Here is an 18,531-nt window from a genome sequence, read left to right as displayed (position 1 = left end):
TTCATAAATTCATAATATATGTACTTCCATAATGTAAACTACACAAGAGTTGCATATAAAATGTATAGGAAGAATTAAAATAGGTATTCTTGAAGATAAGAAAATTTCTTTAAATAAAATTAGATTTTCATTAAAAGCTCACTGCATGTTGGTAGCTGGTTCTCGTTCCACTTCTTCCTCGTCAGTGACGATCACAAACGTCTTCACCACTTCCTTCCTCTGGTAAAACGGAAGTAGCGCTGCCGCCGGACACGTACCCCCCTCCGCCTTTATCTCCATCGCTAGATTACACACTTCTTGGACTGTACTAGGAATATATGGGGCGGGATGACTTTTATGATCGAAGAAGACTAATTTAGCAGATGTGATGACAGCGAGGATGCCGCCAATGATAGAGCTGGTGCGGATGGCTACATCCATCGACCCGGACTTGTCTCCTAGTATGACAACCGGCGCGTCCAAGGAAAACCTGACATGTACATTATAACAGAATAATATGATTAAATCTTTTCTTTTATTCTTCAAGTCTATCATATCTTTTAGAAATTTGGTATTTTTTATTTCTAGATACTTGTACCAGGTACGATATATAATTAACCAAGCATTACATATTCTTTCCACATGGCAGCGCAAAATGGTTAAGTACTTAGTAGCTCAATTTGTATATTCTGTCTCAAATGAGCACTTTCATCAGTCTTTGAAACCGATATAAAATAAAAAATTAAATATTTTTAAAGAAAAAAAATCAATAAAAATCTTTTGAGGCTTTACTCGGATACCTTTTAAAAATTAATTTTTAAAATCAAAATGGGTTACTTTATATTTGCAAGACGCTCCTGTGCAAGCTCTGAAAGCTTTGTGGAGAATTTTGCGATGTCGGGGTCGGGAGTGTACATTATTTCTCCTGGGCCCTCCGCTAGAGCTTCCCAGTCCCAGGACTGTAAGATCCGCACCATTTCTTCCTCTGCGTTCAGTGGCTCGCCTGCCTGCATTAACCGGAGCATGAGAATACGTTCCAGGAGCTTTCCAAGCGCCAGAGTGACCGGGTCCTCTTTCTGTAGACGAATTTCTACCTCCCTATCTACCTGTGGACATTTCAGTTCCTCGTAGTACCTTAATTAAGAAAAGACAATCTATTTGAAAATTCGTTTTAAAGAAATTTGTCAGAGAAACGTAAAAAATATGTTTAGTGGAAAGTATAAGATAAAAACTACGTCATCTCAAATTTTCTCCGTTTCGCATTACATTAAACTTGGCTATTATACATGTTTTTTGTTTCATAAATGAATTGACTACATGTAAATGTATTGAAATCATAAATATTAAACCAGGAGTTTCATTAAATACATTATATCAGTGACGGGCACTGGAAGTTAATGTAAATATATAGTATGTGTATGTATAAAAAAAGAAGGGTAGGACACTCTTTTTGAGGCAAATTCGGGTTTGGGGTATTCTAGGCCTTTCTCAGAAAACTTGACGCGATTAATCGTTCAGATGTAACTTACTTTAAATATATTTACTATTTCGTTCCGCTTCAATGCCGTCCCTTCGAAGGAAAAGATGTTTTTATACCCCCAAGTGCCTAAGAATTTCGCTAGACTGCCTTACTTCCGCTTTATCCAAACTGAATAAAAAGGTAAGTTCTGATTGGTCAATGTCATACACATATTTTATATACTATACTAATATTCTTCATTATTCTTAGAAATTATTTGTGAAAAGGCTAAAATATATAAACTGCAACTAACTCTTCAACATACCATGACAAATAAATTGTTTCTCGCTTCATGTATATCCATCTGTCTAAATGTTATTTTATTATTGACTAATCAGAACTTACCTTTTTATTCAGTTTGGATAAAGCGGAAGTACGACAGTCTAACATCATACAGGCAGAGAAGACGGCTTTTAAAACATCTAAAAAGAAAAAATGCTACAAAACAAAAGTCAGATGGTCCGTGAATGTTGCTATGGCAAGTAAGGAATCAAAGATTGCCCACAAGCGGTGGAAAGATGCAGGAAGACCACAAGACCATAATCATCCCCTCAATTTACTAAGGAAAAATGCTAAACGGACCTTCCGTAAAATTCAGAGGCAAGAATCGGCCCTCGAAAGGGTTAAACTATACAACAAGATAACAGAAGCAAACATCAATAAAGACCAAAAGTTATTCTTTAAACTAGTCAATAAGCAGAGAAACAAACCAACAGATAAAACTGATCATATCATTGTGGAGGGAGAAGCGTACCATGAATATGACAACATAATTACAGGATGGCAGCTCCATTTTGAAGATTTAGCAAGACCAAAGGAAAAGGAATCCTTCAATGAGGACTATAAACAGACAATAGGCCATAATCTACTTATTATTGAAAATATATGCAAAGCCAATAAATCTCCAACCGAAAAGATATCTGAGGAAAAAATTAGAGATATTATTAAGAACCTTAAAAACAACAAAGCGCCCGATGCAACAGGCCTTACAGCGGAACACCTTAAGATGGGCATTGACCAGATATCCCCAATGCTTACTGACATTATTAATGCCATACTCCATACAGCTGAGGTACCGACAGGACTAAAACGGGCATTCTGACACCAGTTCTTAAAAAGGGAAAAGATAAGACAAAGCCGGGAAACTACAGAGGAATAACAGTGACACCTCTAATTGGGAAGGTCCTAGAAACATGCTTGAGAGACCAACTGGAACCTATTTTAGATCCATCACAAAATGCCCTTCAAAGAGGGTTCACATCCGGAACCTCCCCACTGATGGCCGGTGTCGCATAATATTCGTTCCGGGTATTTCACGTTCCGGCCGGAACCTTAAAATCATAATATTGGTTCCGGATTTTACTGTAACATAGGTTCCGGCCATGAGTTCAATATTCGAATCGCGGTATCTGTCCAGATTTCATTCCACATTGAGTCATGGAATTAGTGGGGGTTTTTCTTGAGGTTTTAGCATCACGCAGCGACATTCTATTTTCGTGCATCGCGCAATGCTTTGTACTTAGCAATTTTAAAAAATAGATGAATAAATAGCCAGATGATACTCTTTCTGATACATATGACTTTGGTCCCATTATAAGGCTGTGTTTATCTTATATATACAAATCGGTCATCTACAACTCAATTCCTTTTGTTTATTTAGTGCATGCCAGGTGTGAATCTCTCGCTTCAATGCACGCAAACCCGTAAAGACAGGTTAAGAGCATGGTTAGGAGATAAACAATTTAAGACCGGGTTTACGAAAGACTAACATTTAAAGAAACACAATGTCAAAGAATTAATTAATTGACAAATTTTTTATTTCAGAATTCGATAAAAGTAAAGAACAAATATTGATAATTATATATTTACGGAATTAAATTCTCTGTTTAAATGATATTACACGTGTTGACAAGTCGAGGCTCAAACACGGCTTCCATTCCTCATAATTAAAGATTTTTTTCATAATTAGATATTATTGATGAAATGGCATGATATATGGTTTATATTCCATTTGAAATATGTATATGAATCACTGTTGAAGAATGTTACGTATATGGTTTATTTTCTTCTAAATTAATCTTCATACTACATGTAGGTACAGTACAATCATGTATTTCATGATGATGTGATTTATTCTGTAATGAAATAAACATGAAAACATAAGAATACGAGTATGGTTTATTCCTTTAATACCAAAAAGCCAAGCACATGTAGTTAATGAAAATGATAATTTTTTTAATCGTCGGAAGAAAAAAAATAGTAAATTTTTTGAGATATGAAAAGTAAAGACAATATATGTTGACTGGCTCGGCTTTTTATTTAATCCGATCAAAAAAAAATTTTTTTTTTTCTTTTCTTTTCTTTCGTCTTCTTTTTTTTTTTTTTTTGCTATTTGTGTGTTTTAAAGGAATTAAAATGCACATTAGTGTTACCTCGAGGAATGTCCTAACCACCAACCGCTTAAGATATGTGGTAAAAATAATTATTTCTGCATGGGTGTTTGAATACATAAAACACGATGAAGTTGGTAAAAATATGATCGTTTTATACATGCCATTCATAGGCGTCGGAACCGGAGGGGGTGGGAGTAGGGAGGCTTAGCCCCCACTTTTTTTTTGCAAAAAAAGCATAATATAGACATCGTACATTGGGGCGAAGGTTTACCCCCCCCCCCACACACACACACACACACTTTTTCAACCGACACGTTGCAGTTGAGTTTAAAAAAGGGTAAATGGTAGTGTTTGGAAAAAATACTGGCACTGGAAGAAGTTCTATCATAACCCCCCCCCCCAACCCCAACCCCCACGAAATAGAATTTTCGTGTTTAGACAATTGACACATTTTCCTTTTTTGCTTGTCAAGAATTTTTTTTTGTAGGTTTGATTTTTTTCTTTCACTTAAGCCCCCCCCCCCTTTCAACTTGCTTCTGACGCCAATGTCATTATATTGAAATAATCTCAACTGCTTCGGAGAAAAAATATTAAATAAATACATGAAGGTTAAAAAAATGTACATTTACACAGGTGCATGTAGGTTAAAGGTAAACTGCAATAATGTTCATGTAGCTGCGCTACGTGTTTTAAAAATCTCACCCCTTCTCCAATTTAAAAGAAAATGGAGATTATATTTCAACAGCCCCACAAAATGAAAAGTTGTTTATCAATATTCCAACATTCCCCCTTAGTCACTTAAAGAATTTAGTTAAAACAATCGAATTAAATTTTGATCCACTCGCATACTCGCTTCCCTTAGTGTAGCTACTAGCGAGTATGCAAGCAAATCTAGCATCTAAAACCATATTCGAATACATGTTTTGTATAATCATATATGTGACCCCCCCTCCCCCCCCCCAAAAAAAAAAATCAGGTTTGGAGACGATTAAAGTTTTTATTTTCCTTATTTATTAAGAACATTTCTGAGTTAGTACTTCTTTATTGGGTGTATCCCTGTTCCTTTTTCCAGAAGCATGTTTTAATTTAAGACTGACATGTTTAAGTATTTTTTTTAAATTCATTTTAATCGATTTCTATTGCATACATATATCTTTCGCAGATTAGTCCATTTTTATCCAAGTTTTGTGTAAAAAAAAAAAAAAAAAAAAAAAAAAAAAGAGATTAATATAATAATTTGTGTACAATCTAGTTTACATTTAGCAGAAACACAAAAACGGAGCTACATGACAATATACAAGTAACTTTTCTTTCCATAGTTGTTTGTATTATTGGATAAGTATTTTAGAAAAGATATAAGGCATACATGTACCATCTTTTCTTGTTCTTTGTCCAAGTTGATCAACAAACTCTCTCTCTCTCTCTTCCACGAAGAGGAAGTCACCGCTATAAACTTTCTTCAATTTTTTGAATATGTGTTGTTTCTCTGCTGTTTTTATTATTTACATCGGCTTAAACCAATAAATGCAGCAGATTGGTTTAGATCTTTTGAATGTATCCCCCCCCTCCCTCCGTTTTTGTCCAAATAAAAAACAATAAATTGTATATTTTTATCTACTTGGAAAGGGCTTGAATAAATCATTTTTGACGTTTTAATCTTTAAATGCATACATGTCAATGAGCGCATTCTTATTAACTGTTCTCTCCATTTCTATTTGTACAGGTGTATACATATATTCACACGGTATGATGTTCATAAATGGATTTAGTTCATTAAAGAAATCATTAATTTACAGTATATAGTTAATTTATTTACACAAAAAAACATTCTGAATTGTTTTCCTGACACCAGCGTTTCTCAAAATCACCTAAGATATGACAATGTCCGCAGTCATCTTAAAGTTAGGACTAAGATCAGGAGGTCTCCTAAGATAGGATAGCTTCGATGGCCTCACTTAAGACTAAGATATGTCGTAAGTTCGTCTTAAGAGATGTCTTAGTCCTAAGATTCTTCATAAGCATGCCTGCAGATTTTCATTTTAAATTAAGATTTTACATTCCCATCGAGTTCTAGAGCGGAAATACACGTTTTATCAGAATTAAAGAGAAACCTTTTCTTTTTTTCCAAATAATTATAGTTTTTGAAAGTTCGTAAAAAAATCTATTATATCTATAGGAAAAGCCATTCAAAGATGTCTTTTGAAAAATCAGGAAGGCGATAGAACAAACGTTCGCGGTTGCCTTCCCCACTAAGACTCCTTTGTTTGTTGAACACATTCAACAAATTGTTAATTAAAATATAGAAAATTTTATACCAAGCAAATCAAGTTTTTTGTCTACTGTTCACTGCAGGGGAAGGGGTGTGGTGGTGGTGGGGAGGGGGGGGGTTGAGCAGATTTGACAATGCTATTCATATAAATAGTAAAATACAGATCTGTGTCTGTAATACATTTCTTCTTCATCAGTGTTATTTTTACTAATGAATACAAATGTACTTGTACTTATGTGCATAAATAAAAATGAGTTGAATTTTATTCAAACGTTTTTAGCCGTTTAATTGAAACATTTCCAAGTTGATCATGTGCATGTTTTGTTGACATATAACATTAAAATAAAAAAAAAACTTCACCTGACGAAGAAAAATAATCAAAAAACGGGAAACACTTTTCCTTCGTATTAAATGCTTAAATTATAAATTCTCTTTTTAGATCCGGTGTAACGTTGAATATTGACCCGAGTTGAAAATTGACCCGGGGGTCATTTTTCAACGTTGAATATTGAACCGGGGTCATTTTTCAACGTTGAATATTGAGACCAAAAGTCGTTGAATTTATACCCGGGGTCATTTTTCAACAGCTTGATATTTTTTTTCTTACACCTGATGACGTTAACAAGTTGAAAATTGACCCTGTTGAATATTGACCCCACCTCAAAGTTTGAACATTTTTTTTAGCTGGGAAGTTGTTTTACGGGATTTATCAGTATCATTTTATTTATATTTCAGTTTCATTTTTTCCCCTTTTCAAGAATAATAGAAATAAACATACAGTATCACCCCGTGTATACATGTACATTTTGAACAGTGCACGGTTTTAGTTATCTTCAAGAATGACAACTTTATTTTTGACAATACTTTCCAAAATCTATGGCATCCATAAATAACTTCAAAACAACGAATAGGGCATAAAACAACAATCTTAAAAATCTGAACTCTAGAAAGTAGCCCTATATATATTGATCAGGTGGGTGGAACATCCCATATAGTCAAATTCAGTATAAAAATAACAAAATTTATAGCCTAAAAATTAGAATGAAACACATCGACCAAAATGATTCCAATGATAGGATATATTTGTGAAAAGAGCAATATAGCGACCATAGCATGTAAGTAATGCTGACTTCAAATAATTTGTTGAAATCCCTGTAACAATTAACTTATTTGTCGGTAGACTGTCTCGGCTTGATCGCATTCGGACCATAACCTTGAGAATGAGATTATTCTTATTCTAAAACATTCTTATTCTATAGAATGTGATTCCTATTTGATTACTTGTTATTTCTATTCCATTATTTGTAATTTTTTATTCGATAAATTGCTATTCCAATTACAGGAAATGTGACAATATGATTCATATATCATAAAATTTACATTTTTTTCTCGAAAACACGCGTTTCCTATTCGATGTCATTAATATTTAAAACAATCGGTTGCTAGTCGCTAATTTTGTCATTCCTATTCGATAATTTTTTTTATTCGATAATTATTTTGTTTATATGCAATAAATTTGTTGTTCGAAAACATACAAGCATCCATTTCTATTCGAAAAAATACGATTCCTATTCGATAAACTTCTCATCTTATTACATAATTTTATCTCTATGATCTCCTATGCGATGTTTGTTTTTTTTTTTTCAATAATTGCCATGATTGCATTCTGGGAAATATGACAAATTAAACTAGAATTGGTTGTACAAACTCAATTAAATAGGAATGTAAAGTTTCACATTATTATCGAATATAAATCATTTTATCACATAGATTGACAAAACAAAATTTGAAAATTTTGGGAATAAGGCACAAGTTTTCTCTCTTCAAGACTTAGAGACTAGGGATCAGCATAAATTAAGCTGTTGCTGTTTATTAAATAAATGTGTTTCGTTTTATACATTGGTGGAGTTATTATAGAGGAATTAGTTATTCAGAATGCTAATTTAATTATTTGATTATGTCTCGTATCAATTTTTGACAAAGATATCCAATATGTCTTAATATAAAGTACATGTAGATCCTAATTAAAGACTTCAAAGCATTGTTACGTCTCATCAATTACGAAACATTAAATAATATTAATACAAGTTGTAGTAATTTTTTTTTCAGAAACATCAAGTCATATTCTATATTATCTTTAATTGAGAAATCAATACTATTTCTGTTTTTACAAAAAATTATCTCCATTTTAACACTTGTTCTATGAGAAAACCAGGCAGGGGGGGGGGATCGATGCCACTCACTTTAATGAAATTTTCTAAAAGGACTCCTGCAATATAGCATGTGATCACAAGAAAAAAAAAACATGAAGTCAATATGCATTTCAGATTCTATAAATAGTAACTCAAGTCTTTATGCTTTTATACACTTAATCATGTGATCAAGTCATAGAGCTTAGAATAAAAGGTGATATCACCTTTTCGTGCTAAATAGGTGCTATCACCTATTTGAATACGTGGTATCACCTATTCGAAAAGGTGATATTACCTATTTGAGTTTCTAACAACAGTCATTAATGAATGATCCCTATAATATATACAGGGTGTCCCAAAACATATGTTACACTTTTAAACCGTTATAAAATTTTTATGCCTCAAGAAACAGTAATGAAATTTTAAAAATATATAATGAAATTTTTATAAATTTTATTCTAGGCATACATTTGTCACAGTTTCTTTATTAATCATCAAAATTTTTACTTTAGAATAATATATGCCATTTTACAACACTTTTCCAAATGACGTCCCTTTGAATAAACATTGTTTGAACACGATTCCTGAAGTTTTTATATATACCAAACATTAAATGTAACATTCTAACAGTTCAGAAGTTTTTCCACATAAAATTGGGTTTCATCAACCAATAGAATTTAAGATTCTCTTTAACAACATTGTTAATATGGAAGTAGCCTTCATCGGAAAACCATGAATCTGATAAATTTTCAGAGTTGAGTCTAATTAAAATCCGATGTGCAAATTCAAACGACTTCTGATTTCTGTCTCTTTCATTTGCTGCATTACATTTAGTTCATAATTATCTTGTAAGGTATCGATTTTAAGATCAAATTTGGCCATTTTTGAACACTAAATTTACCAAAGGTGATATCTTGTCATACGTACAGGACCCATGTAAGGGATTTTTGTAAGGGTTTCAGTAATAATCAATGGTATTAATGTTCTCTTTGGATCAGACTTTCTTGGTCTTCTAATACCAGAATTAAGTTTAGAGTCATTTATGGTGCCTTTAATTTGAAAATCCTTTACAAATCTGTAAATTAGTATTTCATTGAGCACTTTCATTACAGGATGTTATTTTCTCATGGTCCTAATTACTAAAGTACCTATTTTAGACCGATAGTAAAGTTTTACAATTTCTACCAGCTCTTGGCATGAAGGTTCCATATTAAAAATATGATGACGTCATTAGGACATCATAATTGCCTAAGTCTTTAACAGAATTTCTCGAAAGTTTGTCAGATTAAATGTATGCTAATACATTATATGTTGACAAAATATCTTTGTGAAAGCTTTTGGTTTGGTAAAGTTATAGATGATTAAAAGTGTAACATATGTTTTGGGACACCCTGTAGATTACCACTGGAACCAAGAAAATTCGGACTACCCAGTTTTCATGCGTTTTCTACGATTATCCTGTTGTTTACATGATATATAAGTGAAATAAATTAATTTGTATGCAAAAAAAAAACTACAGCTGTTCGACGGGAAAAGGTGATATCACCAAATCGAATAGGCGATATCACCAATTTGAATAAGTGATATCACTTTTCGAATTGGTGATATCACAAATTCAAATCAAATAGGTGATATCATGTATTGGAACAGGTGATATCACTTATTCAAATAGGGGATTTTACTTTTTCCAGTAAATACCAAAACGGGGCCTCATACCTATGAATTAAGTCACAATAGTGAAAACCCAATCATAAATATGTGTTTTTATGCTGTTGAATTTTGAACCGGTTTCATGATCAAAATTCCACGACCCGGCTCAGTTTTCAACGGATTAGGGTCTAAATTCAACACCTTTGGTCTCAGTATTCAACGTTGAAAAATGACCCCCGGGTCAATTTTCAACCCAGGTCAAAATTCAACGTTACACCGGCATGCACTCGTTTCCCATTATGTTCTTGTATTTTAATTTATTTTATATTTGGTTTAAAAATACGCAACTACATGTATGGGTGTTTAAAAAAATGTAAGGAAATTAAAATATTATACCTAATAATTAAAGTATTTTATGGTAAATATAATTAATCTATCACCAGTATCATCTGATCAGGGTGGTCATGTGTGCTTACGGCGATTCGCAAGACTGAGCAATTATTCGTATCGATAGAAGCCAAGTCTATCGTAAAACAGCACGATGGGGGGTATATCAATGTAAACAAGTTTCACACCTTCTTTTGTTTACAAAGAATCAAAATAATCAACTGGAATTTCATCGATTAATATAATATTTAAATCAGAGACATCAATAAATATATAATGTCTCTGGTAAAAAGACCGCATATTCTGACTTGAAATGTAAACACATATGTATGTCTTACGATTAAATCCTGCTGTATCATATACGAAAGTATAAAAGAAAGAAGAAAATTAAAATTAACAGCCAATATTAAATATAAATAGAGAGTTTAATAGGGTGCTTGGTTGCCCGGAACGTTTTTTACGGCCGGAACCAATCTTACGCGGGCCGGAACGTTTATTATGGCCCGGAACCAATATTATAGGTATTTAGCGTTCAGGCCGGAACGCCAAGTTACCCGGAACGTATATTATGCGACACCGGACTAATAATCTCTGAAGCCTTCTGCGATGCAAAGGACAATAAAGAACAATTAATCCTGCAGACTTTCGATGCAGAAAAGGCATTTGATGTAGTGTGGCACGAAAATTTACTATGTAAACTATATAAAGATGGCATTGAAGGCGACCTTTGGAACTTGGTGAAATCTCTACACACAGATGCACATACAATAGTGAAATGGAATGAAAATCTATCACAGGAAATAAAACTAGAACAAGGTATAAGGCAAGGAGCTAAATTATCTACCTTAATGTATAAAAGATTCAACAATGACCCCCTAAATGCACTACAGACTGTACCTGAGGGAGTAAAGATTGGAACTCTTGACATCACTGCGCCAACATGCGCGGATGACATTGCCCTGTTAACAAAAAACCAAAGAGACGCGCAGATTTTGACAAATTTAGTGAATACTGCTTCAAATAAAGATAGATTTACTATAAATTCAGCAAAACGTGAAATCCTAACGTTTAAGACTCTTCAGAAAAAATATCAGCAAGAAATTGAAGTGAAGTTGGGGAATGAAACTATTAATCATGTATCTTCCCTAAAACACCTAGGCATTGAAAGAAATGCAACAAATACTCCTGATGTCAGTCAGCGAATAGAAACTGCCCGACGAACATTATACGCTCTACTTGGAAGTGGAATGCATGGAAAAAATGGTCTATCTCCTGTTATTACTCTAAATATGTGGACTACATTCGTTATACCTAGATTATTACATGGAATTGAGCTTTTAAACATAAGGAAAATTGACTTAGAGAAACTTGAAAAATATCAAAGAAAGGTACTGAAACAACTTCAAAGTCTCCCTGACAGGACTGCATCAATTGCAACTCTATCCCTTATTGGAGCCAAAACGATAGAGGCCCACACTGATGCTAGAATTATCACAACATTTTTGAATATTGCTAAAGATCCTGCAACAATAGAGCACCAAATGGCAGTACGACAGTTATTGACAAAATCTGATAACAGTGCCAGTTGGTTTATTAGAGCAAAAAGTACCCTGGAAAAATACGATCTTCCAGACCCATTATACCTGTTAAGAAATATAAAAAGCAATGAAGAGGCAAAACACTGGAAACAGGAAGTAAAGAAGCAAATATCTGCCTACTGGCAAATCAAAAATGAAATTGAAATCTCAGAAAAAGTTTCCCTACAACAACTGAAATTACAGACCAGCTCATGCAGACGACCTCATCCATTATGGCAGTCAAGTACGTTTTCACCGAAGGCATCAAATAAGGCCATTGTCAAAGCTCAACTCGCAACAAATACCTACCGCTTACAGGACAATATTAATAAATTTAACCAACACAAAGTGAAAAATGACTGCTTGTTATGTAGAGAGACCACAGAGGACAGATTACACTTTTTACTAAAATGTCCCACCTTAGATTCTATTAGACAGCCATATCTGATGAAAATAGGTCATTACCTGCAAGAAAAAATTGGCACACAGGAATCAAATTCATACTTATTGGAGGACACTAGATTGCTACAGATTATTATCGACCCCTCCTACTTCACATTTTCAGAGATTCCATCCAGAAACAACAAAATTCAGATATTTATTGAGAACCTGAGCCGCAACATGGTATTTGCTCTACATTGCCATAGAGCTCAAATTATTAAAAAAATTAGTACACAGTCTACAACCAACAGACCTTAATATTTTTCCTTTTTTTGGTAAAGAGGAATATAAAATTATTTTTAGAGTTGAAATAATTTTTTAAATAGAAACAGTCATGGAAAAAGTGTAAAGTTCCTTTTAATTGTGGTTTTGCCGAAACAATTTTACTTTAGGAGTTAAGCTACTGTATAGTATGTAAATTCTTGTTTTATTTTTAGTTGGTCTTTCACCTCTAACTTTATTTTACAGCACTACATAGAATAGATTTTACTGTCTTTTCATCACTTTATCTCTTTTATTTTTAATTTTTATGCCTTTTATGAAACAACCTTCTCGGGTGCTCCTTATACATAGGAGGGAAATCCACAACTGAACTGAACTGAACTGATCTAGCGAAATTCTTAGGCACTTGGGGGTATAAAAACATCTTTTCCTTCGAAGGGACGGCATTGAAGCGGAACGAAATAGTCAATATATTTAAAGTAAGTTATATCTGAACGATTAATCGCGTCAAGTTTTCTGAGAAAGGCCTAGAATACCCCAAACCCGAATTTGCCTCAAAAAGAGTGTCCTACCCTTCTTTTTTTTATACATACACATACAATATATTTACACTAACTTCCAGTGCCCGTGATATCAGTTTCAATGCGGTAACTAGCCATTTGGCGATCTATCATTTCTAGGATGTTGCTTTAACGCTGTCCTTAAAGCTGACATGAATTCTTAAAAACGCAACATTTTCATCTATGTACGACTTGTTTCATACCAACGATAGCCGTATTCCGCCATATTTCTTTCAGATACCTTGTCTCATTGTAACGATGTATACCCCAATGCGCTCGTTACAGTTCAATGATTTTTTGGTTTGGGTATCGACTTGTGCACATCTCCGATGGTAAAGCATATATGAGATCACATAAGGATATCAAGACATTTCAAAACCACAATAAACAAAATAATAATCATAAACCTGAATAATTATTGATTTGAATCAAAAGAAAAGAAATGCAAGTTTGGTGAGAAATTTAGATGCACGAGTACGTATTTTTACAGTGCGACAATTTATGCAGAATAAACTTGAAATAAAAAGCAGTAAAATCTGCAACACATTTTGAAATTATTATTATTTGAATGGCGTAAAACAACCAACGTCTTTGATTTGCAGCCCCTATGCAATTGGTGCATATCGAGAAAACGCCTCGAACGCTGTAAACGTACCCATGTACCTGGTAAAAAGGTTACTGCATCGGTTCGAAGATGTGCACAAGTCAAGTGATATACACCCTGAATTCCATTTATTGAAATATGCATCACAATAAAGAAATAAACTCCGTAAAAGCTCAATAGTAAACACACTGTCATTACTCCGTACAGACAAGCACGTCGATACACCTAGTCCGTGCTAATCATATTTTGGTCAGGGAAAATATCACAAGTGGAAAGAGAAGTTATTTGGTTTTTGCGCGGCTGAAGGGGGGGGGGGGTTATAACTGCTGTTCAGAAGCTATAATTGTGAATTGTCTTACATGTAGTTCTAATATACATTATAATCAAAGTCATGTATATAGTCTGCAGTTGGTTTGCGTCGCAAAATTCATTTGTCAATTATCATGATTATAACTGATAATTGTATTACTAATCTCAAATCTAAACCAAGTAATTTGATGTACGGCAATTATTTACTTCAAATCTTAAAAGCAATGACCCAGAATATTTTTTTTATGCGTATATAGATCTATACGTTCTTTAACACACAAACACACGAAGAAATGCCATCCACTGTTCAGATTGACATTTAGGCATTTGATTTTTTAGGCGGGGTGGGGGGGGGGGGGGGGGGCGTGCAAAAATAATTGACATGACCGTTATCAAAATATTCTTGGAAGACGGACATCTCTACCGAATTCAATTTTGAAAATTTTATTTTTAAATGTGTCACTCCGACCACAATGTATGTGCATTTTGAGGTATGTATAAATGTTTTATAATTATGGTGTTATAGAGAGGCTTTTGAGATTTCACTATCCTTGTCTGATAGTGTAGGTACTTTTTTTATATTTAAAAATTATCTCTGTAGGAGTATTTGGGAGATAATTCTAAAAGCTAAGATACGAAGTCTTGACACTGGTTGAATACGGATAATTTTATTTACTAATTGTATATTGAACTAACTCTCTCTCTCTCTCTCTCTTTCCCTCTCTCTGTAACCATCTGTAACCATCTCTTAGGACAATAATAGGTATAAGATCCTACGCACTTTGTGCCGTCCATTTATTAATCCTTAGGACAGAGCAAGGGTTTTTAAACTAGAGGTATTGTGAGCAATGAGCTCACTAAATGATACCCCCGCCGCCCATATGGTTATAAGAGGATTTGCAGATAGGAGATGGGTATCCTAAAGCGTAGCAGACCTACGGACGGACATAACTATTACTATATACCCTCCCACTTTTCAAGCGGGAGATAAAATAAACGTGAAATATACATCACAGGAATGGGTACATCGGGAACTTTCTCAAATACCTTCTCAAACGCATTGGCGTCGGAAGCAAATTGAAACTGGGGGGGGGGGGGGGCTAAGTGCAAAGAAATTTTTTTATACATTCAAAATATCTGTCAAGCTTAAAAAAAGGGGGAATGTCCTTTTCCTAAACACAAATCTCCTATTTCGTGTGGGGGAAAGGGGGGTGGGGGTGGGGGTGGGTTCGAACTTCAGTAACAAATTTTTTCTCCGAACACCAACACATTCCTCTTTTTTAACTTATACTGCGACTTGTCTGTGAAAAGCGGGGGGATGGGGAGGCTAAACCTACGCAGCAATATTCAATGTCTATACTAAGTATATATTTGTAACCCCCCCCCCCCCCCGGTTCCGACACTTCAATGCTGAACCTGGACAAGAAACAAGAGAATTTTTAAAAAGCTAATTGTAGGTAGAATGTGGATTTCTCACGGGGAGTTTCCTCTCTCTTTTTATCTGTTTTTTCTAGTAATCATTAATTACTTATGTCTAGAAATTTAATTCACATTAAATTATCATTTCATTATTATTGTACCACAGAATCAAACTAGTTTATTATACTCCGCGCAACAAGTTGCGTGAGGTAACATGTTTTGGACCCATCAGTCAGCCCTTTTTTTTGGGGGGGGGGGGGCAGCGCAACTTCTTATAAACTAATGCACAGAGTTTTGTTGAACTATGCTGATATTCATAGGAGTCAATGTGTCTGTATTTGTACACCACCAGGAAATTCCGAAATCTTTATTTTTTCGGGAATTTCCGCACTTTTACATTTAGATTTTGGCCATATCTTGAATATAAAGATGAGCAGTTTGTCAGCACAATTCCTCATAAACCGGTGCATATAATTTCGTCAAACTTAGCAGATAATTAGGACACAACGTGTATAGATGTGCATATTACAAGGAAATTACGATTCCTTTATTTTTTCTGTGAATTTCAGCACTTCGACTTTTGTGGGAGCGTGGGGTATGTGAATTTACTCACTTTTTCTTTCATTGTGCATAAAATTATAAATAACTTTAAATCAAATTATATTTTGTCTAATAAAGCCAATACACAGTATTTATTTGATTATATTTGATCATAAAGAAATCCCATCTGTTTCGGACGTTTTTCTTAAAATGTTTTTATGAGAGGATATGCATGTTCTATCCCCCCCCCCTTCACAGGAAAATATCTTCATATCTTCAAAAGTTGAATGATTCGTAATGATGCATGCTTTATTATAAATTTGATGAAGTTAAACCATGTTTTAAAAATTTTATTTACACCATTTACAGACAAGAGTAATGTTTATTCTTGAAAAAAAAAATTATTTGCATTTTCTTCAGTCAACCCCACGGCGCTTTCAACCTTTGATATTTTCCCTGAACAAATAAAATGATCGGCATGGACCACGTGTGTCCAAGCAGTTTTTTTTACTGTTGAGTTAGCAATGGATAACATGATTTCTGAGATGCATTTTTCAATAAAAGTAAAATAGGATAATTCTTTCGACATGTGCACATCCCTGTAACGATAGCAGTATATATATATTCAGGTAAATATTTCTATCACTGCGTTTGACGCGTTTTCTCGACTGACCTGCATGGAATTTTTGCTCTACTTGAATGTTTTCCATGTAAGTGTATTTTCTATATTGCAGCAAATGCATTCAAAAATAATTTTATTCTCGGTATAGTTCTAGTTTTTGTTGAATTTTTACTTTTCAACCATGTATTGCATGGTCAGTTTATGGACTCCTCTTAAAACTATGATATCGGAGATGTGCACATGTCGACAGCCGGGATAGAAAATCACTCAAGTGAAACAGTTCTAAAAGGCTATATATAGCAGGTACAAGTGGCCAAAAATGTTCGATTAAATATGGCGGAATCGAAGAAATATGGCGGACAAAGGCGTACAGGAATGAAGTAAGTCGTACAAAGATGAAAAATGATGCCTTTTTAAGAGTTCATGTCAGCTTTAAGGCTGTCCACACCATCAAAACTACGTTTAAAGTGACATAAAAATATTTTTCTAACCCACAGAAACGGAATTTTAATAATTGAAATAAGACATCTAACCATAAAATAGTATCCAGTTTTTCCTCGTGTTTTGCTATTTTTCCTTTTATTTCGTCTGTCAAATAGGTAATGAATGGTCTAACTTTGGTGTACGGGATGTTATGATCAAGGAGAACTTCATTAATGTTGCTCTGTCTGATGCTCCTAAACTTGTGTACTAGACTGCCCTCTGGCGGGGTCTCTCCGAAGCAGAAAGGTAAAAACCACGGAACGGAAAAATCCTGTAAAAAATATCCATTGTTACTAATATTCTAATGACACAGAACGGCTGTTAACTATTGAAATTCTATTTTAAAAAATAACAAAGTTTTATGATTGAAATTATAATGTACACTAATATCTATTTAAAAAAATATCAAAACATAAAAAAAACCCACCTTTTTAACCCAAAGTTTAATTTTTATCAATACAGAAATAAGCTCCTTTGCGGATATAGATAACCTTTCATGTACTCTTAGACGAGCTGAAGTTTTAAACTGAAATACATCGATCAGTAATAATTTAGTAGAAAACGACATTATACCTTGACAGGGTGAAAATGACATATATCAGCCAGTCTCTTCCACAAATCAACAGGAAAATGAAGCGCAAAGAATTCTAACTCCTGTTTAGTTAAGGTGCGCGTCCACCGCTTCACGTGCTTACATATCGCCCCGCTAGCTGACCCAGTCTGTAAAAGAATTGTATATATCAAACACAACATAATGCTAATATGTGTTTATTATATATGTTATAATTACTCATTAATTCATTGATAATATTTAAAAAAAAAAAAAAAAAAAAAAGAATTTCTGGCATTTAACTGTGATTACCGAGGGCTTCAATTTCATCAAGTTGTCTATGTCGGATTTCAGTTTTCCCATCGTACTCGGTGTCACATTATTTTTCTGAATTTGAAGTCTCTTGTGTTTCTTTTCAAACACTCTTGCTTGTCTTCCCGAGTCCAATAAAGCAATCGCTTTTGACACCTCCACCACACTAAATAGTTCCTTCCTCTGTAACAGTGTCTCTGCCAACTCGTGGTCCCCGCGTGCCCAGGCAGCAGCCAATGCCTTGACTTTAGAATCTTTCATTGAATACGAACAGGATAAAGAATTTTAAAGACAAATATTCATTTAGTCTGAGTATGAAACTTATTTTAAACCTTAAAAAGTTATGTTTTCTCTATATATAATGATGTATAAATATTGATTTTGGTTAATCACAATTTGAATAGTCAGACTTTTCAATTTCCATTATTTTTGCGTCACCGTGGCATCTTCGAGTTAGAAATATTCAGATATCCCAGTTTTTTTTAAGTGAGTTCTTAATAATT

General features: G+C 33.9%; 1 protein-coding gene across 1 annotated transcript; it reads right to left on the bottom strand.

Annotated features, from left to right (window-relative positions):
* Positions 1-138: 138 nt before the first annotated feature.
* On the bottom strand, positions 139-18,289 carry LOC134260104 (uncharacterized). The gene is made up of 5 exons (XM_062742687.1): positions 18,029-18,289; positions 17,740-17,886; positions 17,217-17,437; positions 817-1,113; positions 139-469 (listed from the first exon to the last, which is right to left on the bottom strand). The coding sequence occupies exons 1-5, from the start codon at positions 18,287-18,289 to the stop codon at positions 139-141; spliced, it is 1,257 nt and encodes a 418-aa protein (XP_062598671.1).
* Between the last annotated feature and the right edge of the window lie 242 nt (positions 18,290-18,531).

Source organism: Saccostrea cucullata, unplaced genomic scaffold (genome assembly GCF_032062105.1).
Source record: "Saccostrea cucullata isolate Sc308-1 unplaced genomic scaffold, CSIRO_AGI_Scuc_v1 ctg12698, whole genome shotgun sequence".
Taxonomy (NCBI): Eukaryota; Metazoa; Mollusca; class Bivalvia; order Ostreida; family Ostreidae; genus Saccostrea; species Saccostrea cuccullata.
This window is presented reverse-complemented; position numbering and strand designations above follow the sequence as displayed.

What these genes read in the sequence shown, in the direction of transcription:
- LOC134260104 (XM_062742687.1), bottom strand. Translation starts at nt 18,289, where the DNA reads ATGAAAGATTCTAAAGTCAAGGCATTGGCTGCTGCCTGGGCACGCGGG. An exon ending in TGATGAAATTGAAGCCCTCG is followed by an intron (nt 17,887 to 18,028) that starts GTAATCACAGTT and finishes ATTCTTTTACAG; the next exon opens with ACTGGGTCAGCTAGCGGGGC. An exon ending in GTCATTTTCACCCTGTCAAG is followed by an intron (nt 17,438 to 17,739) that starts GTATAATGTCGT and finishes TATTTTTTACAG; the next exon opens with GATTTTTCCGTTCCGTGGTT.